The 24,379-nt window shown below is 38.9% G+C and overlaps 7 protein-coding genes across 12 annotated transcripts; 3 read left to right on the top strand and 4 right to left on the bottom strand.

The window, feature by feature from the left end:
• Positions 1-2,836: 2,836 nt before the first annotated feature.
• On the bottom strand, positions 2,837-5,433 carry LOC112087872. The gene is made up of 2 exons (XM_024157985.1): positions 3,481-5,433; positions 2,837-3,118 (listed from the first exon to the last, which is right to left on the bottom strand). Exons 1-2 carry the CDS (start codon positions 4,718-4,720, stop codon positions 3,084-3,086), a joined length of 1,275 nt encoding a protein of 424 aa, XP_024013753.1. The 5' UTR covers positions 4,721-5,433; the 3' UTR covers positions 2,837-3,083.
• A 220-nt stretch (positions 5,434-5,653) lies between these two features.
• LOC18021534 (long chain base biosynthesis protein 2b) lies at positions 5,654-9,061 on the top strand. Its single transcript, XM_006404154.2, has 12 exons — positions 5,654-6,012; positions 6,094-6,159; positions 6,365-6,453; positions 6,640-6,785; positions 6,863-6,987; positions 7,078-7,171; positions 7,262-7,425; positions 7,554-7,715; positions 8,003-8,129; positions 8,208-8,374; positions 8,470-8,577; positions 8,734-9,061. The coding sequence occupies exons 1-12, from the start codon at positions 5,887-5,889 to the stop codon at positions 8,827-8,829; spliced, it is 1,470 nt and encodes a 489-aa protein (XP_006404217.1). The 5' UTR covers positions 5,654-5,886; the 3' UTR covers positions 8,830-9,061.
• LOC18021533 (ankyrin repeat and SAM domain-containing protein 3) lies at positions 8,947-11,122 on the bottom strand. Of its 3 annotated transcripts, none has more exons than XM_024157683.1 (4): positions 10,077-11,122; positions 9,822-9,914; positions 9,209-9,429; positions 8,947-9,086 (listed from the first exon to the last, which is right to left on the bottom strand). In XM_024157683.1, exon 1 carries the CDS (start codon positions 10,966-10,968, stop codon positions 10,108-10,110), a length of 861 nt encoding a protein of 286 aa, XP_024013451.1. In that variant the 5' UTR covers positions 10,969-11,122; the 3' UTR covers positions 8,947-9,086; positions 9,209-9,429; positions 9,822-9,914; positions 10,077-10,107. The 3 variants fall into 3 exon arrangements, with proteins under 3 accessions (XP_024013451.1, XP_024013450.1, XP_006404216.1); XM_024157682.1 differs by having other exon boundaries at positions 9,209-9,412; XM_006404153.2 differs by lacking the exon at positions 9,209-9,429 and having other exon boundaries at positions 9,071-9,086.
• A 946-nt stretch (positions 11,123-12,068) lies between these two features.
• Positions 12,069-14,729, top strand: LOC18021532 (pentatricopeptide repeat-containing protein At3g48810). 3 transcript variants are annotated; one of them, XM_024157934.1, is made up of 2 exons: positions 12,338-12,563; positions 12,667-14,727. In XM_024157934.1, the coding sequence occupies exons 1-2, from the start codon at positions 12,463-12,465 to the stop codon at positions 14,252-14,254; spliced, it is 1,689 nt and encodes a 562-aa protein (XP_024013702.1). In that variant the 5' UTR covers positions 12,338-12,462; the 3' UTR covers positions 14,255-14,727. The 3 variants fall into 3 exon arrangements, with proteins under 3 accessions (XP_006404215.1, XP_024013702.1, XP_024013701.1); XM_024157933.1 differs by having other exon boundaries at positions 12,658-14,727; XM_006404152.2 differs by having other exon boundaries at positions 12,069-14,729.
• A 175-nt stretch (positions 14,730-14,904) lies between these two features.
• LOC18021531 (sialyltransferase-like protein 2) lies at positions 14,905-18,229 on the bottom strand. 2 transcript variants are annotated; one of them, XM_024157935.1, is made up of 12 exons: positions 18,081-18,229; positions 17,896-17,987; positions 17,388-17,477; positions 17,141-17,218; positions 16,942-17,042; positions 16,576-16,768; positions 16,379-16,469; positions 16,198-16,262; positions 15,940-16,094; positions 15,743-15,824; positions 15,485-15,594; positions 14,905-15,389 (listed from the first exon to the last, which is right to left on the bottom strand). In XM_024157935.1, exons 1-12 carry the CDS (start codon positions 18,166-18,168, stop codon positions 15,194-15,196), a joined length of 1,341 nt encoding a protein of 446 aa, XP_024013703.1. In that variant the 5' UTR covers positions 18,169-18,229; the 3' UTR covers positions 14,905-15,193. The 2 variants fall into 2 exon arrangements, with proteins under 2 accessions (XP_024013703.1, XP_006404214.1); XM_006404151.2 differs by having other exon boundaries at positions 17,896-17,969.
• Positions 18,230-18,553: 324 nt separating this feature from the next.
• LOC18021530 (poly(A) polymerase I) lies at positions 18,554-21,868 on the top strand. The gene is made up of 14 exons (XM_006404150.2): positions 18,554-18,705; positions 18,808-18,895; positions 19,154-19,258; positions 19,377-19,474; positions 19,571-19,654; positions 19,785-19,918; positions 20,070-20,142; positions 20,225-20,270; positions 20,432-20,541; positions 20,634-20,741; positions 20,813-20,872; positions 20,972-21,033; positions 21,139-21,451; positions 21,629-21,868. The coding sequence occupies exons 1-14, from the start codon at positions 18,631-18,633 to the stop codon at positions 21,833-21,835; spliced, it is 1,563 nt and encodes a 520-aa protein (XP_006404213.1). The 5' UTR covers positions 18,554-18,630; the 3' UTR covers positions 21,836-21,868.
• Positions 21,869-21,878: 10 nt separating this feature from the next.
• On the bottom strand, positions 21,879-23,976 carry LOC18021529 (mitochondrial phosphate carrier protein 2, mitochondrial). The gene is made up of 5 exons (XM_006404149.2): positions 23,597-23,976; positions 22,743-23,148; positions 22,458-22,672; positions 22,237-22,361; positions 21,879-22,124 (listed from the first exon to the last, which is right to left on the bottom strand). Exons 1-5 carry the CDS (start codon positions 23,903-23,905, stop codon positions 22,067-22,069), a joined length of 1,113 nt encoding a protein of 370 aa, XP_006404212.1. The 5' UTR covers positions 23,906-23,976; the 3' UTR covers positions 21,879-22,066.
• Between the last annotated feature and the right edge of the window lie 403 nt (positions 23,977-24,379).

Raw genomic sequence — 24,379 nt, 5'->3', positions numbered from 1 at the left:
TTCTTTCGACAATATAATGATGATAATATAAACTAGGTATTAGAGTTTAGTTAACAAACTGATTTTCTCATTAATGAATAATTGTGCTGTACAATAGCTTATATACGCATCATAAGATTAATGATATGTACATGTGGCATAAACTCTACTTATTATATTCTGATAGTCCCCCTCAAGATGGAGTGAAGATAGTAGAAACTCCCATCTTGCTAAGTAGAGTCTGAAATTGTGTCGGATATAAGGGCTTCGTTAGAATGTCTGCAAGCTGAAGGTCAGTTCGTACATGTAAGAGCTTGAGAAGACCTTCTTCAACTTTTTCTCTAACAATGTGACAATCCATCTCCACATGTTTGGTGCGCTCATGATATACTGGATTCTTTGCAATGTTCATAGCTGAAGTATTGTCACAGAACAAAGTCACAGGCTTAGGCATAGGAACACAAAAGTCGTTCATAAGCTTCTGCAACCATTGGACTTCGCGAACTGCAAAAGACATGCTCATGTACTCTGCTTCACATGAGGAGCTTGAAACAGTGTCCTGTTTCTTTGATTTCCAAGAGATCAGAGAATCACCAAGGAATATACAATATCCAGTCACCGATCTTCTTGTGTCTAAACATGATCCCCAGTCTGCATCTGTAAAAACTTTCAACTCAAATCCTGGAGAAGATGAATAGAACAAACCATGCCCTGCAGTTCCTTTTATGTAACGAATCAGCTTGAGAAGAGCTTGATAATGAGGAACACGTGGCTTATATGTGTATTGAGCCAGCTTCTGAACTGCAAAGCATATATCAGGTCGTGTGATGGTGAGGTAAATCAATTTACCAATCAGCTTACGGTATGTCTCTGTATTATCGATCAATTCACCAACGTCACGATACATCTTAACATTTGGCTCCATAGGTATTGAGGATGGTTTGCACCCGAGAAGACCAACAGTGTCCATGATCTCAAGAGCATATTTCCTCTGACAAATTGATATCCCTGCTGCAGACCTTGCAATTTCTAAGCCAAGAAAGTATTTCACTCCACCTAGATCACGAAGCTTGAAACAAGATTTCAATTGATCCTTTAAATGCTCTGCTGCATCCTCATTATTACTTGCTACCACAATGTCATCAACATAGACTAATACTCCAATGAATACAGAACCAGTCACCTTAGTGAAGAGAGTATAGTCTGATCCTGATTTAGTGTAGCCAAAACTCACCAAAGTATCTGAAAATTTCTTATACCATTGTCGAGAGGCCTGCTTCAAACCATATAGGGATTTTTCCAGCTTACAAACGGCATTCTCTGGCAAAGAGTCCCCCTGTTTTGGAACATAACTTGGAGGCAGCTTCATGTATATCTCCTCGTCTAAATCACCATTCAAGAAAGCATTAGAGATATCAAGCTGTGATAAAAACCAACCCAGTTTTGCAGCAAGGCCAAGCATCATTTTGACAGAAGACAATTTAGCAACCGGTGAATATGTGTCTACATAGTCGATGCCTGCTTCTTGAGTGTAACCTTTGGCTACTAAACGAGCTTTATGTCGCTCCAAACTACCATCTGCATTATACTTCAACTTGTATACCCATTTACACCCGATTACATGTTTTCCTGGGGGCAATGATGTAACAGTCCAAGTATTAGTTCCTTCAAGAGCATGTACCTCTGTATCCATAGCATTGTTCCAGACCTTATGTTTCTTTGCCTCTGTATAAGTCCTCGGTTCAAACTCTTTGTCAAGAGCAGCCAAGAAACATTGATAGGAGGATGAAATCTTTTCATAAGAGATATAGTCGGAAATGGGATATGCAACATTGGTACTGATAGAGTAACAATGATAGTCTTGAAGGTAAGCAGGAGTTTTTGATTTTCTAGAAGTGCTAACCTCAATTAACTGATCTGTTTCACCATGAGATTATTGTGTAGGAGCACTCATCTCAATATTCTGATCTTCGTCACTATCAGAATTAAGGATATTATCACGTACCGGTTGATGATGAAAGTTTTCAGCATCAGACGGGTGCATAAGATCAGTCTCATCAATAACTGTGTTTCCTTCTTGTGACTCGGGGGGAATGTCTGAGACAATATCAGGAAAACATTGCTGCATAGATTCAGAAAGATTACCAGCAGCAAATGGAAATAGATCTTCGTAAAATACCACATGTCTTGAGCTAAAAATCTGTTTAGACTCAATGTCAAGAAGCTTGTAGCCCTTGTAACCTGTGGGATAACCCAAGAAGACACATGCCTTTGCACGAGGAGAAAATTTATGTCTCTGCTTTGGAGATGTCGAAGCATAAGCCAGGCATCCAAAGGTCTTCAGCATGTGATACTCAGGATGTTTCTTCATGATGATTTCAAATGGAGTTTTAGTGTCTAGCTGAGGAGTAGGCAAACGGTTTATAAGGAAGACAGCAGTAAGAATACACTCAGTCCAATACTCAAGAGGGATTTGAGATTGAAACATAAGTGATCTTGCTACATTAAGTAAGTGTTGATGCTTACGTTCAACAACCGAGTTCTGTTGGGGAGTCTCTGGACATGAATGATAAGACACAATCCCCCTTTCTTGAAAAAACTTCGTGAAGTTGAATTCCGGAGCATTATCTGACCGTACTCCTTTCAGTTTGACGTCCCACTGCTTTTCAATCATCGAGACAAAGGATGGAAACACAGAGATCACATCTGCTTTATTTTTGAGCATATAAACCCATGTGGCACGAGAATGATCATCCACAATAGTTAAAAAGTATCTAAATCCATCATAAGAAGGCACAGAAAAGGGTCCCCAAGTGTCAATATGAACCAAATCAAACACTTTATTAGACTTGTTCTGCCGAGAAACAAAAGGCAAGTGTTTTTGTTTAGCCAAATGACATGTCTTACAATGTGAATGACTTGAACTCTTATTCTTGGAAAAAGAAATTGACAACATATCAGAAAGCAACTCCAACTTCTGAAGTGAGGGATGTCCCAATCTTTGATGCCATAACTCTGTCTCATTCTTGTAAGTGCTGCAGATAACAGGTTCTGGTGTAGCCTGAAGAGAGCTAACATCGAGAAAGTAAAGATTTGAATGCAATCTACCCTTGCCAATCGTCAATACCCTTGTACGATCCTGAATTTCACAGCCAACCGAATCAAACCAGATACCACAGGGTAGTTGTTGTGTCAAAGTACTAACACTCAACAAATGGAATTTGAATTGGGGAATATACAAGACATTATGAAGAGTAATCGTCTTGCTTAGTTGAATAACCCCAATTCCAATTATGTTCACAGCTAAACCAGTAGGAAGCTTAACAGTAATGTTTTGCAACGGTTTAATCTCAGTGAACAAAGCAGCATCATATGATACATGGTGTGTAGCACCAGTATCAATCACCCATTTATTCATACTTACAATATCATCTGATATTGAATAGAAAAACGATGAATTATCTCCAGTTAATGAACAGTAAATGGAAGGATAGAAAGTACCAGTCACTTGACAGATTGCAGGATTGATACTCGAACTAGCCACATCATTGTTGACTTCTGTGATTGCAGCAGTCTGAGGTTGAAGCTTAGATGAGAAATAAGCAATCAACTGTTGTATCTGATCCTTTGTCAAATCAATTCCCATTTCTGTAGTGGTCACTGAATCAGTCAAGGCCATATTAGCAGACATAGGAGCTGAGAATTTCTGTGGCTGTCTCTGATTCTTTGGTTTCCAACCAGGAGGGTATCCGTGAACCTTGTAACAATGATCAACAGTGTGTCCAGAAAGCCCACAATGAGTACAAGAAGGTCTGGATTTTCCTTGATTGTTAGATCGGTTACCTTGAGAATTGACTTGTCCGTGCATCTGAAAAGCTGTAGGAGCCGAGTACTGTAGTGCTTTCTTCTTTCTCTGTCCTTCATCCTGGTCTAGCATGTTATACATGTCTGATAAAGAAGGACGTGGCTTAGTGTTGAGAATTTGAGTTCGTGTAGCAGCAAATTCATCATTAAGCCCCATCAAGAATTGGACAATTCGAGTTGTCTCATGATCAGCTAAGAGTTTCTGCACTTGAGAACATCTACAACCACCTTTCTCAATAAGATTCTTTGTACAAGCCAATCGTTCCCAAATAGTTACCATCTTTGTGTAGTATTCAGAAAGATCCATATCACCTTGACGAAGAGAATAAATCTCATTATCCAGATTGTAGATCAAAGGTAAGTTGCTCTTATGGAATCGATTGTGTAAATCAATCCACATGTCAGAGGCATCATCAAAGTAAAGGATACTTGCAGAGATTTGCTTCGAGACGGCATTTAAGATCCAAGCCTTGACCATACTATTACAACGAGTCCAGATCTTGTAAAGAGGATCCGATTCAGCTGGCCTAGGGAGTGAACCATCAACAAAGCTAATCTTATTCTTAGCCTCTAGACTTGTGCGCATATTTATGATCCAAGTGTTGTAGTTTTCTCCAGTAAGTATATCAGAAACTAGATTCATTCCAGGATGATCACCAGATAACAAGCAAAATGGATTATGGATGCTATCGATAGAATCATAACCTGGAGAAACATGATTGGGAGCAATCAGAGGAATTGAAGACGCTTCGCGATGCGGAATCTCCTTGCTTGAAGAGGATTTACCCGAAGAAGAAGGTTTACTGACGCGAGGTGAAGCATCGTCTGGATCTGATGGAAGAGATCGATTCCTGAGCTTAATTCCTTTTCTCGCCATCACTAATTGAAGAAGATGGAAACCGAGAGAAGATGAATACTATAAGCTGAAATGGAATCCAAAAACAGAAGGACTTCTCGGAAGAAACCGAAGAAATCAAAGAGAATTTGAAAGAAAAATTGGTGCGGAATGCTTAAGAAAGTGAGATTTTCCTGGAAAAAAATGTTTCCTAGAAAGTTCGTTGAACGAGAAAACGCTTATCGCTCTGATACCATATTAGAGTTTAGTTAACAAACTGATTTTCTCATTAATGAATAATTGTGCTGTACAATAGCTTATATACGCATCATAAGATTAATGATATGTACATGTGGCATAAACTCTACTTATTATATTCTGATACTAGGAAACAACCGATTCTGATTGAGATCAAGATTTTTTTAATATATATATATATATCTTCTCTTATTGAGATCAAGATCATCTCTTCCCAACCCAAAAAAAAAAAGAGAAAAGAAAATGATCATCATTTCTAGTCTTAATTTGGATGCTAATGCTATTGTTAACATCTTGATTCTTTTAATGAAACCGGTATTGGTTCAAATCCGACCATATACAATATGTTTTTCTAACTTTTGGCAAGGGTCTTTTCATGCTTAACTCAAATGGCCTAATATACCATTGACTTTTCTAATTGCCGTGTCGACCAGAAAAAGAAAGTCACATATGTAGTATAGACTCTATTTTTATTCTAATAGACTCTTTTTTATTCTAACGACAAAACATTTTTATAAAAAAAAATTTACAGTGTTAAAGTGCACTATTTTTTTAAACATATAGATTCATAATTGACAAAATTAAATTATTTTCTTACGAAATTATTTTATTGGACAATATAATTGAATTATTGAATGGTCCGACTCGGAAAGTCCAAAAGAATTATAAAATAAGCGAAAAAAAACGAAACCGAAGAGAAGATGGTTTTTATGATCCGAATCCTGTCTCTTTTTTTCGACGAAAGGGGAAGAGATTGAATTCAAATCTCTCTCTTCTCTCTCTCTCTATCTCCCGTGAGAAAGGCGCAGATTTTTCCAGATCCCATCATTGAATTTTATTCCCGAATCTGCATACAATCTCGAACCGAGAGAGAGACAGAGACATAGAGGGTTTGAAAAATCGTTTCGGAGGAGAAGAAGAGGACGTGTGGAGGAGGAAGGAGCTGAACAATGATTACGATCCCTTACCTTACCGCTGTATCCACATACTTCAGCTACGGATTGCTCTTCGCCTTTGGCCAGCTTCGCGATTACTCCCGCCGAATCTTCGATTGGTGGAGCACCAACAATCTCCAGGTTTCTCGATTTCTCTCCTCTACGTTTTATCCCGTTAACTTATTTTGCTTTTTCGAATCCTGATTCTCATTTTGTGTATAGGGTTACGCTCCGATCTGCTTGGCGCATGAGGATTTCTATATCAGGCGATTGTATCATCGGATCCAGGTACTTCTCAATTCGTTTTTTTTATTGGCATCAAATGTTGAATCTCGGCATTGGTGGCTTATCGTGAAGATAAATTTTTCTTTTTTTTTGGGGTGGTGAAGTCTTGAAAGCCGGATAGAGTTAGAAATGTTCAGGTGTATAGGATTTTGTGTTGCACATATTTTTGGTGCTTGATTCCTAATACTTGTTCTTCATATGTATGAAGGATTGTTTTGGACGTCCCATATCTAGTGCACCTGATGCTTGGGTTGATGTGGTCGAGAGGTACTCTAATGACAACAACAAGACGCTCAAGTGAGTCTATCTTCCTGTGCTTTTCTGTTGAATAGTATATATATTCTATTGTTACATTGAGAGAATACGAATCCAAATGCAAAGGTTGAAAATTTCCCGGTTGAGAACTGTTCCCATTCGATTTTTTTTTTATTTTTATTTGAGAAGGGTGTCACAGAATTAACCTTTGGTTGCAACTCCGTGCAGGCGAACAACAAAGAGTAGAAGGTGTCTGAATTTGGGGTCTTACAATTATCTTGGATTTGGTTCTTTTGATGAATACTGCACGCCTCGTGTTATCGAGTCTTTGAAGAAATTTTCTCCAAGTACATGCAGTTCTCGTGTTGATGCAGGTACGTTTTCGTTACGTATTGGGTCTCGAACAATCCCTTCTCTTTGTTGCATGACATCTGTTTGTTTCCGCCATCAGGAACGACAACTGTGCATGCAGAACTTGAAGAGTGTGTTGCTAAATATGTGGGAAAACCTGCTGCTATCGTCACTGGTATGGGCTTCGCGACAAACTCGGCTATCATTCCTGTCTTGATTGGAAAGGTATGTGTGTCTGCTACACCTTGTGATGAACGCTTATCTTACTCCCAAAAACCTATGTTTCTAGTAGCTAAGTTGCTGCCTTGTATACAGGGAGGGTTGATAATAAGCGATTCTTTGAACCATACTTCAATTGTCAATGGTGCTCGAGGTTCAGGAGCCACTATCCGCGTTTTCCAACACAACAGTAAGCATTTCTTATGCTCCATTCTCCAGATTTATATCCAATTTACTGGTTGACCTATCTTTATGCTCTCTTGTTTTGATTGCCTCTCAGCACCTGCTCATTTGGAAAGAGTACTAAAAGAACAAATCGCTGAGGGACAACCCAGGACACACAGACCCTGGAAGAAAATAATGGTTGTTGTTGAGGGTATTTACAGCATGGAAGGGGAAATATGTCAACTGCCTGAGATTGTCGCAATATGCAAGAAGTATAAGGTGAGGTAACATTGATGAGAGATCAAGGAACTCTATCAACTGAATTATCGTTTGCTACAACAAAGTTTTCCATGACTGAATTTGGTTGTCTGATGTGTTAGTTAACTTCTCTTATATCCTTGTTTCAGGCATATGTTTACTTGGATGAAGCTCACAGCATTGGAGCAATTGGGAAAACAGGTAGGGGCGTTTGTGAACTCCTAGGAGTTGACACTGCTGATGTGGACATAATGATGGGAACTTTTACGAAATCTTTCGGATCTTGTGGTGGCTATATTGCCGGATCCAAGGTTAGCAATCATATACCTTTTGTTTTCATTTACTGATCTTTTGTTGGCACATTTCCATGGTTTATCTTGTTTTGGAATATAAAAATTTGGACCATTCAGGAGAACTTAGAAATATAAAATGGTCGCAACTTAATGAAGCAATGAACCTTGTCAAAGATGGGTAAAGAGCTGATACACTAAGGCCCTAATCCTACAGAACAGACCATGTGATTGTTTAGGCAAGTAGTGCACTTCATCTCAAAACCAACCAAAGGCTTACACATATTTTGTGCTTTTAATTTCTGTAGGACCTCATCCAATATTTGAAGTACCATTGCCCGGCTCACCTTTACGCAACATCAATTTCAACTCCTTCCGCGCAACAAATCATATCGGCCATTAAAGTTATCCTCGGAGAGGACGGTTCAAACAGAGGTATGATAGTTTCTTTTGCTCTTTGAGCTTCATAATCTCAAGTTATTAATCTCAAAATTATTCTAAAAACCTGGGCAGGTGCACAAAAGTTAGCAAGAATAAGGGAGAACAGCAACTTTTTCAGGGCTGAGTTGCAGAAGATGGGATTTGAGGTTCTTGGAGACAATGATTCTCCAGTCATGCCAATAATGCTTTACAATCCAGCAAAGATCCCAGCTTTCTCAAGGGAATGCTTGCGAGAAAACGTAAGTTTCTCTTATGCTTTTTCAAATATCTCATTTGCTTTCCACACAAGAGAGATTCACCTCTATGTTCAATGGACATTAAAAACTGTGAACAGGTGGCAGTTGTGGTGGTCGGTTTCCCAGCTACACCTCTATTGCTGGCCAGGGCTCGTATTTGCATATCCGCATCTCACTCAAGAGAAGATCTTATTAAAGCCTTACAGGTGAAACATCTCGCATTGAGTTCACTCGTTTTTTCTCCCATATCATTTTAGTATTTTACTTTGAAGCCTTAACAAGTTCTCAGCATAGTGTGAATGCTTTGTTCATCCACAAATCGATTTGTACGTTTTTATTAAATCCCCTCGTGTTTATGACAGGTTATAAGCAAAGCAGGCGACCTTACAGGAATAAAATATTTTCCGGCAGCTCCAAAGAAGCAAGAACAAGAAAAAAATAGCATCAAATTGGATTAAGATCAGTTTTTCACCAAAAGAGATTTCGATTTGGTTAGCAGTTGGGATTAGATACAATTTCCTCTCCGTTGTGTCCCCTCTACTGGTCGTGAAACTTGTGATCGTTGTCTTGCTTCATTTTTGTTTCTTTGGTTTTGTCAGAGTTAATTGTATAGTTTCCCTCTATAAGATTGTTGCTCCCAAATTACAGATGCTATCGATTACATTTGTGCTTTTGCTTTGCTCCACGAAATTATTTTGTTTCCCTCTTTCCACATCTGAAAAAAAAAAAGAAAAACCGTAACCGAAGCCCAAAACCAAAAGGAAAAATATTCATGCACAGAGCCGAACTGGTTCGACCTGATTTCGTTTGGTTAGCAATTAGTATTGGTTTTCTCACAGTTTTGTCCTTTTGGTGTGTCCCTCTAGCTCTAGGCTCTCATTGCTGGTACAAAGTCATGAATTCTATTATTGTTCTCTTCTCTCACCATTTTACCCTTGCTGCCCCCAAAAACCGGATCAGGCCCCTCAAACAAACAAAGTACTAAAGTCATCCGAATGAGAGAGCATGAAGGATCATCTGTGGCACCTTAAATCTCTTCTTCTGAAACAAATCGGAATCTAAAGGAATCAATGATACAGTCTATTTTCCATCAGACACTTCTAAACCATTGCTTCTACATTATTTTACGGGCAACCTGAATCACACACAATATTCCGCATTTCACTCTCATCCACAACATATATCTGATTTTTGTCATCCATGTCTCCTGTTACTACTACACGCTGAAAAGAGGCTGTATGATCCAATGACTCTAATTCCTTTTCCTACTTGCTCCTGCTTCTACATATTGGCATAGCTCACCACTTAACAACAATGTTCAAATGCTAGACCAAATACATTCATTCTCTTCTCTTTCGAACTTCTATTGCAAATCAGTTTCTAGCCTACATACCTATTCGATAGCGAGATCTTAAGTGAGGAGAAAGAGAGATAACAAAGAGCTAAAAACCTTTTCTTTCTTCTTCCTCTTCTTCATCATCCTCTTCTTCATCATCCTCTTCTTTTCCAACTTCTACTTCTACTAATACTACTGTAGCTAAAGCTATATTCAAAACATGAAACCAAAGACGAAGGAAATATATCAAAAGGAAGAAAAGGCTTTCATTCATGGTTTTCAGACATTGCAAGCTTACATTGCCATGGCTGACTATCTCACCAACAAAAACAACAACAACAAAAAAAACCATTTTCTTTTCTTCTTTACCTATCAAAATTCTCCACTCTGTCTCTCTCTCTCATGAGAACTCCCTACCAAGCTTCTGAATCGCACAGAACATCTTCCTCCTCGACCCAACAGCATTAATCCCCATATCTTTCAAATCTTCCAATGTCAACAATGGCAAAACCTCTTCATCAACCTCATGTATCTCAAACATAGGCCAATATCTCCCTAACCCTAACTCTTGCAACCATATCTTCACTCCTTCTCTTCCTCCTCCTCCGCCACCACCAACTCCGTCCATATGCGACGGCTCTGATAGCTCGAACTCCCTGTTCCCACTGCTATTGTTGCTTTCGTATCTTCTTCTACCGTAAAACCCACCGTCTCTCACCAAAGACTCCTCTTTTATCGGACTCTCTGAATCTTCTCTGCTGAAATCCCTAAACCCACCTTCCAAGTCTTCCCCTCCGCTGATTTTATCATCGCCATGCTCGGTTTCCCCAACTTTCGATACCCAATTGGACCTGGCTCGCTTCGCACCCGTAGATGACCCGACCCGTTTCTTGACCCGCCAACTCCCAACCCCAAAAGAATCAACATTTCCTTCTCTTTCGTCATCTAGGGTTCCGCTATTCTCGTACCCAGAACTCAAATTCGCTAGGGCTCGTGTCCTCGCCGACGATTTGATCGTATCTTTTCTATTACCCGTCGCCGTCGCCGTCCATTTCGGTTTCCGCCCCTGCGAATCGTACGCCGCGAGTTGATGGTGGTACTGGTCGCCGCCGATTTCGCCTAATCGAACGCTTGGTCTTCTTAATCGTTTCGATCCGGCGGCGGTAATGGCAAGCGTTTCTGCTGAGTTTGACGGAAGCGGAGGAGGAGCGCCTCCGTTTGGTTGCTGATTATTACTATTACCTGGCTGCAATTCCGCCATTACTAGAAAGTTCTTCAACGCAGAGTGGGTTCGTGTTTCAATTCATCAGGCAATAGATGCGAGTGTAGGAACTACTGGAGATAACGAAAGGGCAAGTCTTTGCTTAGCTGTTTAGGTTTTATCTGGAGTAATCAGAAGTGGATGTGAGAGGAGGGAATGGTCATCAGAAGAAATCGACGAACGAAGAAGAGAGAGAGAAGGGAAAGAAGAGATGTTTATTTCCTGCCACGTGTCTGCTTGTGCAGAAACTAACAGTTCTTTAGTCAAGAAAACCTTTTAATTTCCGACAGTTCTAATTTTTAACCCCTAAAAAAAAAATTCGATTCTTAAATATAAATTTAGAAAAAAAAAAATTCTTAAATATAATAAACTCATAAGCATATCTAAGAGACTTTGAACTTGTAAATCTCGATAAGAAATATGTTTTTCCAAACTATGTTAATGCATCAATACTGATAGTGAAATTGTATATAACCTGTAAAACTTTTTCAATACTAAATAATTTTTTTTTGACAAATAACTATACAAATTCAATATTACATCCAATACGAATGTTGAAATTGAATAAAATGACAATAATTTTTCAAATTTATTCATTATTAAATATGTTGATACAAATATCACCATCTATTATCTAGTCTTTTTGTACAATTAAACTAATTCGGTTGCACATATATAGTTGCAATCTCATGTCATATAAGATATATGTTTTTTTTTCATCTCTAAAAATCCTTTGTTACTGTTTGCTCATGTTATTTCAATTCTTAACTGCTTTTTATTGCATTTCAAACAAAAAATTCCAAATTTTGTAGAGAGGAATAGGATCACGTGTGATAACATAACAATTGTTAATCATAAGCATACCGATTTCTCCTCTCGATTACCTACCTCATTTGTAGGGTGCTCTGCTCTCAACCTACATAAGTACATAGAATTAATTTTTAATGTCTTAAATAAAACTATTCTTAAGGGTTTTAAAAATGAATTTGGCAGAAATTGAGGGGGTTTTCATCAATATCCGTAACTTTCTCACTAGTTTTTTTTTATGAAAACAAAATCTGACCAGAAACAGACAAAACTGAAAAATGGAAAATCCTAAATCCTGAGCAAACCCTCAAACGAAACACCGCCGTTTAAGTCACCTCCGGCCAACCTTGTCGCTGCCAGCCGTAGCTCAGTATCCCGTCTCCGTCTTAATCCATTGAAAGAGTACTGTTAACTTCAGAAAATCAAATTGTGCGTTTTGGTTTCTGGATAAAAGGAGACTCTTTTATCGGTGAGTTTCTGGGACATTTGCAAAAGTTCTCAACTTTTGATTCCGGTTTTTGTTGTGATGTACCTGAAAGAAGGATGTTCGTTGCTGCTGAAAGTTCAAAAACCCATTATTCCATTTGTCCTCAATACTAATCTCACCGGGAAATTGCTCCTGGAATCTCCAAACCCTGCCACAGAAATCAAAGAATTTGAAGTGGTAAAGAGGCTGAGACAAGAGTCATGTGTCCCTTTAGCTTTGCAGTACTTCAAATCCATTGCCAATTCAAATCTCTTCAAGCACACGCCTTTGACATTCGAGGTGATGATCAGAAAGCTTGCAGGTGATGGTCAGATTGATAGTGTTCAGTATCTTTTGCAGCAAATGAAACTCCAAGGTTTTCAGTGTTCTGAAGATTTGTTTGTCAATGTTATTAGTGTATACAGGCAGGTGGGTTTGGCTGAACGAGCCGTGGAGATGTTTTATAGGATAAAGGAATTCGGGTGTGATCCTTCGGTTAAGATATATAACCATGTTTTGGATACTCTACTCGGTGAGAATAGGTTTCAGATGATTTATACAGTTTATAGAAACATGAAGAGAGATGGGTTTGAGCCAAATGTTTTCACGTATAATGTCCTTCTTAAGGCCTTGTGTAAGAACAACAAGGTAGATGGAGCTCAGAAGTTGCTAGTGGAGATGTCGAATAAAGGCTGTTCACCTGATGCTGTGAGCTACACCACAGTGATATCATCGATGTGTGAGCTCGGTATGGTGAAGGAAGGGAGGGAACTCGCGGCGAGATTCGAACCTGTTGTGAGCGTCTATAACGCTTTGATTAATGGGTTGTGCAAAGATCATGATCACGAAGGGGCATTTGAACTGATGAGAGAAATGGTGGAGAAGGGGATATCTCCTAATGTTATCTCGTACTCAACACTTATCAATGCGCTTTGCAACTCTGGAGAAATCGAGCTCTCTTTCTCGCTTCTGGCCCAGATGTTGAAACGAGGGTGTCATCCAAACATCCATACATTGAGTTCTCTGGTGAAGGGTTGTTTTGTAAGAGGTACAACTGTTGATGTCCTAGACTTGTGGAACCGGATGATCACAGGATTTGAGTTACTACCAAACGTTGTAGCGTTTAATACTTTGGTACAAGGATTTTGTTCTTTTGGGAATATGGAAAAGGCTCTGTCTGTGTTTTCACATATGGAAGAAAACGGATGTTCTCCAAACATCAGAACCTATGGTTCTCTTATGAACGGCTTTGCCAAAAGAGGTAGCCTCGAGGGAGCAGTTGAGATATGGAATAAGATGCTAACTCATGGATGCTCCCCAAATGTTGTGGTGTATACAAGCATGGTGCAAGCTCTTTGTAGGCACTCCAAGTTCAAAGAAGCTGAATCTCTTATAGAGATTATGTCCAAAGAAAACTGCGCTCCTTCTGTAACGACGTTTAATGCATTTATCAAAGGTTTATGCGATGCAGGGAGGCTTGACTGGGCAGAGAAAGTGTTCAGACAAATGGAGCAGCAATACGGGTGTCCTCCCAACATTGTAACATACAATGAGCTACTAGATGGGCTATCAAAGACAAACCGAATAGAAGAAGCTTATGGTCTCACCCGAGAGATATCAATGAGAGGTGTGGAATGGAGCTCAACGACTTACAACACGCTTTTACATGGATCGTGCAATGCAGGTCTCCCTGGGATAGCTCTGCAGCTAGTGGGGAAAATGGTGGTCGATGGTAAATCGCCGGATGAGATAACGATGAATATGATGATGTTAGCGTATTGCAAACAAGGGAAAGCTGAGAGGGCAGTCCAGATGTTGGATCAAGTTTCATGTGGAGGAAGAAAGTGGCAGCCTGATGTGATCTCATACACAAACGTGATATGGGGTCTATGCAGCTCTGATTGTAAGGAGGATGCGGTGATTCTTCTTGAGAGGATGATAAGAGAAGGGATTGTGCCAAGTATTGCTACATGGAATGTATTGGTTCATCGTTTTATTCACGATGACACTTGAGCTCATGATCAGTCATGATCAGTTTACCATATGGCAATTTAAACTTGTTCAGTTTGTTGGGAAGCCATTTGAGTCTCTGTATGACTAGAAGCATCAACTCGGTGGATTTATGGAAATCTTGTGATGACATGGAAGCTTGGCTTGTGGGTCGTCGCTGGAATCTTCAAGAACTCGAAGAAAACACTTCAATTCTTGCAAGAAAGATCAGACGACTGCTTTTTGTATCTGACAAATACATTTCTGAGAGATTGCTAAGCAAATATGATGAGACAGATGCGCTTTGGCCATGCTTCTGTTGTAATATGATTATTTGGTCAACATTCATTTACTCCACTCCGTCGAGAAGCTGCTTAAAAGACTGTTTACTAAAGAAGAGCTCGGGAAGAAAACTTTTGGATTCTCTGGCCAAGGTTTGATTTTAAAGTCGTTTGTGTATTGATAGATAGTTCACTGATGTATACAACTATATAAGTTCTGATATTGAAACCTTTGATGAATTTATAATTCAAGGTTTAAGTTTTAGCTTTCAGATCTTACGTGAGATTTTTTTAGTTCTGTACTCATGACTTTTTTTCCAAGAGAGAATCGAAAGAACTGTAGAAGCTTAATCACTCACATTTGATCCTAATGTGTTGCCTTGAGAGCAAGGATTACTCGAAATCTTAAACATTTGTCTATTTACCAAAATTAGTCATCAAACAAGCAATCTCTAGCACACACTTCTATCTCAGCTTTCTATGATAGAACTGGATAACATTTTCCTATATCTCTGGTGAAGAAAATTTCGGCAAAATAACCAAAATCCTAATCTCAAGGGAAAATTCTCACCTCTCTTAGACTCCCTATACAATGACTTGCTTTTGAATCTATCGTTGTCCATTGAACCTGCTTTGTGCTTTAGTATATGGGGTAAAATCGATTTCCATAAAGGCAAATTCTTTAGCCAGCTGGTGTAATGCAAAGCTGACTATGTCCTGGACTGTGCTCCAACGGGTACATGGTCGTGCTTCTCACAAATTTTTTATGGTCGGTCGCAGGTTTCCTGAGGTATGAGACCATTGGACGCTTGTTTTTGCTTCTCTTCTTAACTATCGAGCATGAAGCTAATGGGTCTGCAGATCCTGCTCCAACTCTCCTGCACGTTGAATGGGTTTTTTTTGAGAGATGATAAGTTTTTGAGGCAGATAATGTGCGCAAAAGAATGAAGATGAAACTGATGTATTTGGTTACCTTAAGAGCTTCTCTGCTGCAATTCTTGCAGTTCTAATTGTTTCGCGGCTTGGCACCCATTTCACGACTCGGTTTGGATCAGCTCTCATGGGCGAGTGTATTTTAATGAGCTAATAAAAAGAATAGAACCAAGTCAAAACCAAAAAGCTTGAAGGGATCTCTGAATCTACAACGGGCCAATGCAATTCTAACATCTGCTACAGAGAAAATGGAACGACTTGTATTTGATAACTGGAAAACGAGAAACCAGAGACTTACACCCAAGCATTCCATCATCTGGTAGTAAGCTCTACCATGCAAAGGAGTATGTCCTTGTCGAGATTCTGAAAAATATCTTGTCCTGAAAGAATATTACAAGAGATTGCTGTAAAACCTGATTTATAAACAGACAGCAAAACATAAACATGGTTAATTAGTAGACATCTAGGCAAAATAAATATAGGTCGACTTCATACCACTCTTTATAACCTGGGTCCACAGTGAAACCGTACATATCCACTGAATCACAAGTCGAGAGAGCAAATTCAAGAGCCTTGAGCCCAGTTCCTTTAGCTGCTGAGCCAAACGAAGCACCAAGCATTAAGTACACAGGATTTTTTATTGGAACTTCCTGCAGAGAAAGAAGAATCCTCAAATGAGTTTCGAAATTGAGGAACACCTTTTGGATAATTAAAACCAAAGAGCTAAGAGACAAATAAGTGCAATGTACAAACCGGAATCATCTTGTTCATAATATCATGAATTGTTGTTTTTACGAGCAGTACCTCTTGCTTTTTCTCTGCATAATTTCAAAGGATCAGAGAGTGGAGAATCTATTTGCAAGCGAACAGAAATAGAGAAACAATGGCAATCATCATGAAGGAGTGGAAAAAAAAAAAAACAGTTATACAGTACCATCTAACTCCACGACTTTGTCAAGCGCTTTTGCTGACCCTCGATTAAGAAGACGGAATGTACTTTTCTCTCCTACATATTGCTTATAGTTCTGCACGAAGATATTCCAAACAAAAAAAAAGAAGAACGAAGAAGATAAGTGAGAGAACAGAGGGAACAAAAGAATTGGAAGTTAGATAAAAGAACTCATCATTAACCTGAATTGGAGCACCATTTTCTCTAATAACCACATCGTAAGTATCTATCTCCTTTCCGAACTTTGTTTTTAAGAGATCACCAGAGTTACCAATAACAGCACATCGCTCAAACTGCCGGGGGAAATATGGTGGTGTTTCAGGAAGCACCAACGAAAGCTTCTCGACACATACAGATTTATTCTGGCAACGATTACTGTACCAGAGTGCGGGTTCCATTAAGACCAATAAAAGAAGAATACAGCACAACAATTTACACTATGTTATTGAGACTGAGACATCAATTTTAGCAAATTTTGAGCTGTTGTCTATGAAAACGAACCAATTATCATGCACTTCATTCCTCGTCTAATGTCATTCAATACTTACAGTTGAATTCCTTTATTGATTCTGCGCCATGCATAATCCTCCCATCCATTTGGCAAGGCATCAATGTATTCCTTGGTGAGTATCGTAGAGCTATTCCTGACCTGGTCAACCAACTCGCCAATTAACCACCACTGTAAAGACTAAAAACAAATGATATGAACTGCAAATTTACAGAGACTTTAAGAAGTGCAACACCTACTTGTTCCCATGTAGCTACTGCTTCGCACAGATTAAACTCATATGATAGTCCTTCAAGCTCCCCAGACTTGGGATCTTTCTGTTGTTGGACATAATCCAGACATAAAAACAAGGTAGAATACAACTATTCAATATACCATTTTGCTAGACACGAAGATAAAGGGTATGATGGCAAATTTAACTCTGCGAGTGTATAAAGTCAAGTAATCCGACTGAGATCAGTAAAGTAGTGAGAAGAGAGCATTTACCCATTTGGGCACAGTATCTTTGGGAAAATTTATTGAGACTTGGCAGTAATCTTTACCAGTAGCAGCTTGTAGTCCCAAGCCATTTGCATTCTGCATCATTACCATTGTATACACCATAAAAACTAGTGCTGCTTTCACTAAATCTAGAAGAAAAAAATATACCTAGAGTTTGCATCACAGAGTAAGCAATACAGCGACTCATAACTAATAACTGAAGATGAAAACTGAACTCAGGACCTAAATTTGCATCACTAATCTAAGACTCAACCTAAGCAACCCGAATTCTGAGCGTCTATAGATTCCGGTAAGAATTGAACCAGCCATTCCAGAAACAGTACACTAAATTGGATCAGTTCTAATAAACTAATCTCCAGATTCAGAAGTAAGATTTAACTCGAAACGGATCAAGAAAGCAATTCCTGGGTGGCTGATGCTGATTGAAAACAAGTGGAAATTAATAACAGAAGAAAATGAAGCTAACATAGATCTCCAAATTAGATTTACTTACTACGCACTTCTGGAATCCGTTTTGCAGTGACTGCAACGCCGCTAAATCTTCATTGCTGAGCCGATTTGATTCGTCTAAACCCACGGAATCATCTTCTTTATCATTAATCATCGCCATACTTCAGAAAATCACGAATACACACTACAACCATCTACATTGGGACAACGATGGAGGATTATACTTACAGAGATTCGAGACGCCGATAATGTAGATGAGAACAGCAGAGATTCCAGTAGTTAAAGCTAACAGGAATATCTGTTGCAAGATCTTCATCGATTCCCCAGAAAGTTTCTGCTTCGTGTTTTTCAGGAGACGATGTGAATTTCTTGATCTTCTAAACTAAACTACTCGAAAGTTCCGATCTGCGAGTTCCGAGACGATGAACATTGGCGAAAACAGCGTGTAGTCCCCGTATTAAAGTTAGAGACGGCCAACAGTTTGTTCACTATACAAAACGGTGCGTAATTAGCTTAAGATGCTTGAAAACACAGAGATTGTTTACAATAGAGACACGTCAAGGAACGACACGATGTTCTAATGCGCTAGATGAAAACGGCATTGACTCATGGAACGTTAAATCAAATGAAACTGACCACGAGGCACTTAAACCCTTTCGTGTTTTCATCCTCAAAACCCTACCATCTCTGTAAAAATCTCTGCTACTAAAATTCCATTGAAGCAGCAGCTTGATAAACACAAAATCCAATCATGAAATGGTGAATCTTTTCGATTTCTATGGCGGTTTCAAGTCTGGGTTTCGCTTGCAGATCCCATTTTCCTGTTCGTCCTCTGTTTTACTGCTTCACGAAGGTGGCTCTTAGTTATATATAAAATTAACAATTATGTAATTCGTTTCCGTATATTCGAAATTTGTTTTTCCCCTTGTTTCTTAATTTGTTGTTTCGCTTTCAGGTTCGGTTCAACAGTGGTTTGGCTGCAGCAATTGAAACAGTGGATGACAAGGATAGTGATCATCATCACAAGGATTCTGATAGAGCGAGTAAGTTACGTCAGTGATTTAGATGGATTCAATCCAAAAATTGTGGCTCTTTTTAATACCCATTTATGAATAATCACTGAGTGATGATAGTATCGGACTCAATTCTACAGTTTCAGTTATTATGTAGACATTTGTATACGCATCTATTCTTAGTATAGTGCTACTACTTTTGAGTAAATATCACTCAACGATTTCGATTTTTGTTGCGTATCTTTTCTCTTAATTTGATATGTATATTTTGGGTAACTGTGTTGAAAGGTAAAGCACCAGAGTGGAAGAAGTTGAATTCAAAAGAGCTTGGGATAACCAATTCTATGATTCCAAAGCCCGCGCGGCAAGTGCTAAGTGGCCTTAAGAGTAAAGGTTGATACTTTGATCTTCTGATAGAATAAAATGATGAAATTTCAAACATTTCCTTCAACCTTTTTTTTTTCTCTTGGTGGATTTTGACATTAGTTTTCGTTTGCCATGATGTGTATAGGCCATAACGTTTACCTTGTGGGAGGCTGTGTAAGGGATCTTATTCTGAAGCAGACGCCAAAAGATTTCGATATACTCACTTCTGCGGAACTTAGAGAGGTTGGTCTTGTTTTCTTTTCCAGTCTATAAGTCATCGCTTGAACATCTTTTGAATCTGAATCCAAAGATGGATTATTTTCCTGGCTATATGTTTAGGTCGTTCGGGCTTTCTCAAGATGTGAAATTGTTGGAAGAAGATTTCCTATATGTCATGTCCACATTGGGAATGATATTATAGAGGTTTTTTTTTTTTTAATCAAGGATTTTCTTTTTAATACCAATGTAAGCATAGCAAATGCAGGAAAAAAAAAACCTCTGTTACTTTTTAATTTGATTTCTCTTTGAACTCCTTTATATTCGTTCTTAGTAGGTTTCGAGTTTTAGCACCTCTGCACAAAATTCTCCAAGAAACATGAGAACTGGCTCTGAAAAATCTAATGGCTCCTGTGACGAGGACTCTATCCGTTTCAATAATTGCTTGCAGCGTGATTTCACAATTAACGGGTATCTATTTAATTTCTAGATGATCACCTATACTCAACAGAGAAAGGACTTAGAGTCTTCATTTTTCCTGTCGAATCCCAACTCACAAGTATTATGGAGATCAGATAGTTTATTATATTACATGTTTATGTTGATTTTTTTCCGATCGCAGGCTGATGTTTGATCCATATGCCAAAGTTGTATATGACTATCTCGGGGGAATAGAAGACATTAGAAAAGCTAAGGTGTGAACGTATTCTGTTTTACCTTTTGTACGGGAAATTATCTACAAATACATTTGTTCTCAGTGTGGTTCTTTGCTCACAGGTACGAACGGTGGTTCATGCTGGCATATCTTTTCAAGAGGACTGTGGTGAGTTTCCTAAAAAAAAAAAAAAAGATCATCGATGTAACATTTCCAGCTCGGATTCTTCTTCTACAAACACTCTTCATAGCATTACAAAATCATATTCTTGTTTGAATACTGTTAAGAGTCCATATAATGGAAGCTTATCATTATGTAACATTTTGCAGCCAGGATTCTTCGTGGGACAAGAATCGCTGCGCGTTTAGGTTTCACAATTTCCAAGGAAACAGCTCATTTCGTAAAGAAGCTTTCCTTCTTAGTACAAAGACTCCACAGGGTAGGCTTACGTTACTCCATCTCTCCACTAAGAAATAATGTATTCGCATTTGTATTACATCTTGTTCATGAATGACTCTGCGAAATGTGTAGGGAAGAATCTTGATGGAAATGAATTACATGTTAGCATATGGATCAGCAGAAGCCTCTTTAAGATTGTTATGGAAATTTGGGATACTAGAAATTCTTTTACCAATTCAGGTTGGTGATATCACTCGTCTCTTGCTGTACTTTATCGTATCATTGCGTCTATCTTACTTCAATTTCCACAGGCAGCATATTTCGTACACAGTGGATTCAAGAGACGCGACAAGAGGACTAATATGCTTCTGGTAATATGCAGATGCACATTTTGCAATATTCGTCAGAGAGAAATATCTATTGCTCAAAATATCAACTAAAAAACTTATAATTAACATTTCACAATGCAGTCTCTTTTCGCCAATTTGGATAAATTGTTGGCTCCGGATAGACCTTGCCACAGCAGCTTATGGTAAGGTCCTTGCCTGTTAAGATCTTGTAGGCACTATTCTTCTTATATACAGTGGAGGATAATATTGTAATTAATACCCAACAATGTTGTGTTGGGAATTTGCAGGTTAGCAATCTTGGCTCTTCACAAAGCGCTTGCTGCTCAACCTCGATATCCTTCAGTGGTTGCTGCGTTCAGCCTTGCTGTCCACAATGGTGGAGATGTTCTAGAAGCTATAAAAATTACCAGGAAAATCACAAAACCTCATAATAGAAGCTTCTTCGAGCTACTTGAGCCAGAGAAGCTGGACTCTCAAACCTTATTAGATGAGGTCATGGATTTTGATTTGGCTGTCAAAGAAGCCTTGGGACAGATGACCGATGGATTTTTTATTTCTAAGGCTATGGCAGCGTACCCTCAGGCCCCATATTCTGATATGGTAAGCAGAGCACTCCTACTTTTCTTAGTTTCATTAGGACGTTCAAGTTACATAAATGGAAATGCAAGTTCTTCTCGAGAGAGAGCCTAGACTATAGGCAATGGATCTCTTGATTCAAAATTTCCTGGATTAGCTGCTGTGCTAATTCTCTCCTATTGTTTGCTTTTATTTTTATAGGTTTTCATACCGTTGGATTTGTACCTAGATGCAAGAAGATTATTCGAATGTGTCAAAGAAAATGCGCTGAAGAGTTTTGTGCCCAAGCAAGACAGTAAAATTGATTATACATCATTATCTTCAGGAGACCTTCCAGAAGTAAGACACGTATTTGCTAGGGTTGTTTTCGACACAGTCTTTCCATTAAACCTATCTCAAGAATCATAATCCCTCTTGGATTGGTTGGGTTTTAAACGGAGATATGGTCGAAAGCAAAAGAAAATTTACGTTTACTACTATCGAGTCAATGACTTTCATATGTAGAACAGAACAGCTAGATGTAGAGAACACTATTTTATATTACAAGGTAGAAACAAAATAAGAATAATACCATTGGGAGTTTTCTTTTCCCTTTTATTGCTCTAGTGTAACGTCTCCGTGGGGAAAGTCCTTGTAATCTTATGCACTTACAGCTGGAGCAAGTGCAGTAGCTGGAGAAGCACCACCTGTGGTTGGCCTGAGAAAACGAGAAAAACATAGGTATTTGATGAATGTTTCTCATATGTTGATATTATAGTGATTTGAGTATTGATGAGAAATATCTCTACGTGCAGGTAAGGAAAACTTACAATCCAGCTAAAACTTTGACAGCGTCATAGATAACCCATTGGGCTCCAGTGAGTGTTCCGATCATGAAAATACGGAGAGGAAGGCCACGGGTAAGCAGACCCCATAACCCTAACCTACTTACTGCCTGTACCACGAGAAAGAATCAAAACCAAGTCAGTAGCAGATCAGTGGATGGCTCTGAGCTGTTTTATATTCTGGTGAGGTATGGAGTTTCACTTACATCAGCAACAGTTGCTCCTTTAGAGTTATTGAGAAAAGAGACCAAGTTATCTGCAGGATGTGAGATAACAGCGCAGAAAATTCCAGCAATGTATCCACCGGCAAAGCTAACACCGAGCTGAACTGGCTCGGAGCACTCTTCCTTTGGTGTAGGAATCACCTTCTTGTATATGAGCTCCACAGTGTTCTCAAAAGTAGCAAATTTCATCATCGTATCTGTCAAAACCTCAAAAGTGAAACTCTCATCTCCTGGACACTAGAATTTCTTTAGAAATGTGGGACTTACATGGAATCTGGCGTCCCCAGAGAGGAACAAGCCCTTTGAATAACCCGCGAACGCCTTCTGATCTAATGATCTTTGGTAAACCATCAGATAAACCGCTGGCGAAACCAGGCTGAGTCTGGACCCTGACTTTGACAGCTTCCATTGGACAGAGAGCCACATCAGCGACGATTTCCGCAGAGGCTGAGCCAGCGAGGTAAATCAGGGTCTTGTATTTGGCTGCGTATTCTGGTCCAACGATGTCTGAGTAGTATTTCTTGGCGTATTCATACAGACCGTATTTAAACGCTCCTTGTGCACTGTACCCGATAAGTGTGGGTGACCAGCCTCTAGTGAAACCCTTGATCCCTTGTTCTTTGATCGTTGTCTTGAAAGCAGAAGTTATGTTCTTGTACTTTGATGGATCAATCTGAAATAGTAAACAGATTATGTTTGTAAACTTTAGGTCAAAGTCTCTCTGATTGCACATCAAATCATCCACGAGACAGAAAAGTCTCTCATGGTGTTGACGTTAAAAGAGTCAATGCCGTGGAAAACACGAAACTCGACAAAATTGACACCAGGTGTAAAGTGGAACAAAAAAAACTTTACCAAAGTTGAATAATTCATAAATAATAGAATATAATTTCAGATTAGTAAACAACCACCACAGAGCAATAGCATTTACAAACATTCTGTCACAAACATCAACATGTTTGTTATTTTTTCCTGAAACAATCTCATATTCAACTGTTTTTGGCTTGAAAAAAAAACATTTTTGAATATTTAATCACCACATACGTGGCTCGAAAATGTTAATACGAATATATAGTTGGTTCTGATAAAGAAAAGTAAACACAGTTGGTTTGGAACTTGACCTGCATATTGCATTTGAGGACATCGAGCGGCGTAACCGCCGTGTGAGTGACGCCACAGCTCAGCATCCCGCCGACCGTGCACGCCGCGTAATACGCCGGAGAGTACATTTCTACTTTCTCGTTCGGCGCCGGAATTGTTAAACTTGGACCGTTCGATGAGACTGAAGATAGATCCGTAGAAATCAGTGGCCATGATGATTTGAGCCGCGTCATGTTCGTTTCTGGCTCCGACGACTGAAACAGACGTTGATCGGAAGAGTAGAGGAAGCTCGGGATCAACGATCTGCTCGAGTTGCTAGTCTCCGACATCTCCGGAGAGGAGAAACAGATTTTTCTTTCTGTTAGTCTTTTTTTTTACTTTTCTTTTGTCGGAAGAGAAATGTTTTTTTTTTTTTTTTGAAAAGGCGAGAAACTCTCAAGCTGAATTTATAGGTGCTGAGTTTCGTTATGAAATGTCATATTTACCACTAATTATTTTGCATCTTTTACCATTTGACTGACGTCACAGAACATTCAAATACTGGTTTATCACGACTCTTTCCGTGTCAACAAAGATTTTGCGTTTTCACTGAATATAGTCCTTATTTTGATATTAAAAAAGAGTTCATACTTTATTTTGTATGTTATTTTTGACATTTCCTAGTATTAGTATGATGTAAATACAATATAAAACAGTATCTTCTTGTGTTTATGATACGCATATTAAGTTGACAGATTCATTTAAAGATTTATTATATCAACTATATGGTACAAATCATAGATCATATCATTTCTAACTTGCCT

The sequence above is a fragment of the Eutrema salsugineum genome, unplaced genomic scaffold, assembly GCF_000478725.1.
Source record: "Eutrema salsugineum unplaced genomic scaffold, Eutsalg1_0 scaffold_16, whole genome shotgun sequence".
Classification (NCBI taxonomy): Eukaryota; Viridiplantae; Streptophyta; class Magnoliopsida; order Brassicales; family Brassicaceae; genus Eutrema; species Eutrema salsugineum.
This window is presented reverse-complemented; position numbering and strand designations above follow the sequence as displayed.

Excerpts from the sequence above, each read along its gene's own strand:
- LOC18021531 (XM_024157935.1), bottom strand. The coding sequence starts at position 18,168 with ATGAAGATCTTGCAACAGATATTCCTGTTAGCTTTAACTACTGGAATC. Across the intron at positions 17,478-17,895 it reads ACGGATTCCAGAAGTGCGTA|AATGCAAATGGCTTGGGACT; the intron begins GTAAGTAAATCT and ends GTAATGATGCAG. Across the intron at positions 17,219-17,387 it reads AAGATACTGTGCCCAAATGG|AAAGATCCCAAGTCTGGGGA; the intron begins GTAAATGCTCTC and ends GTCCAACAACAG.
- LOC18021533 (XM_024157683.1), bottom strand. The coding sequence starts at position 10,968 with ATGGCGGAATTGCAGCCAGGTAATAGTAATAATCAGCAACCAAACGGA.
- LOC18021532 (XM_006404152.2), top strand. The coding sequence starts at position 12,302 with ATGTACCTGAAAGAAGGATGTTCGTTGCTGCTGAAAGTTCAAAAACCC.
- LOC18021534 (XM_006404154.2), top strand. The coding sequence starts at position 5,887 with ATGATTACGATCCCTTACCTTACCGCTGTATCCACATACTTCAGCTAC. Across the intron at positions 6,454-6,639 it reads GACAACAACAAGACGCTCAA|GCGAACAACAAAGAGTAGAA; the intron begins GTGAGTCTATCT and ends AACTCCGTGCAG. Across the intron at positions 7,716-8,002 it reads GCTATATTGCCGGATCCAAG|GACCTCATCCAATATTTGAA; the intron begins GTTAGCAATCAT and ends TAATTTCTGTAG.
- LOC112087872 (XM_024157985.1), bottom strand. The coding sequence starts at position 4,720 with ATGGCGAGAAAAGGAATTAAGCTCAGGAATCGATCTCTTCCATCAGAT. Across the intron at positions 3,119-3,480 it reads TGCAATCTGTCAAGTGACTG|GATCGTACAAGGGTATTGAC; the intron begins GTACTTTCTATC and ends TGTGAAATTCAG.
- LOC18021530 (XM_006404150.2), top strand. The coding sequence starts at position 18,631 with ATGGCGGTTTCAAGTCTGGGTTTCGCTTGCAGATCCCATTTTCCTGTT. Across the intron at positions 20,742-20,812 it reads AAATTCTTTTACCAATTCAG|GCAGCATATTTCGTACACAG; the intron begins GTTGGTGATATC and ends CAATTTCCACAG. Across the intron at positions 21,034-21,138 it reads CCTTGCCACAGCAGCTTATG|GTTAGCAATCTTGGCTCTTC; the intron begins GTAAGGTCCTTG and ends GGGAATTTGCAG.
- LOC18021529 (XM_006404149.2), bottom strand. The coding sequence starts at position 23,905 with ATGTCGGAGACTAGCAACTCGAGCAGATCGTTGATCCCGAGCTTCCTC. Across the intron at positions 23,149-23,596 it reads TCCTCAAATGCAATATGCAG|ATTGATCCATCAAAGTACAA; the intron begins GTCAAGTTCCAA and ends TTACTATTTCAG. Across the intron at positions 22,673-22,742 it reads CTGGGGACGCCAGATTCCAT|ATACGATGATGAAATTTGCT; the intron begins GTAAGTCCCACA and ends AGGTTTTGACAG.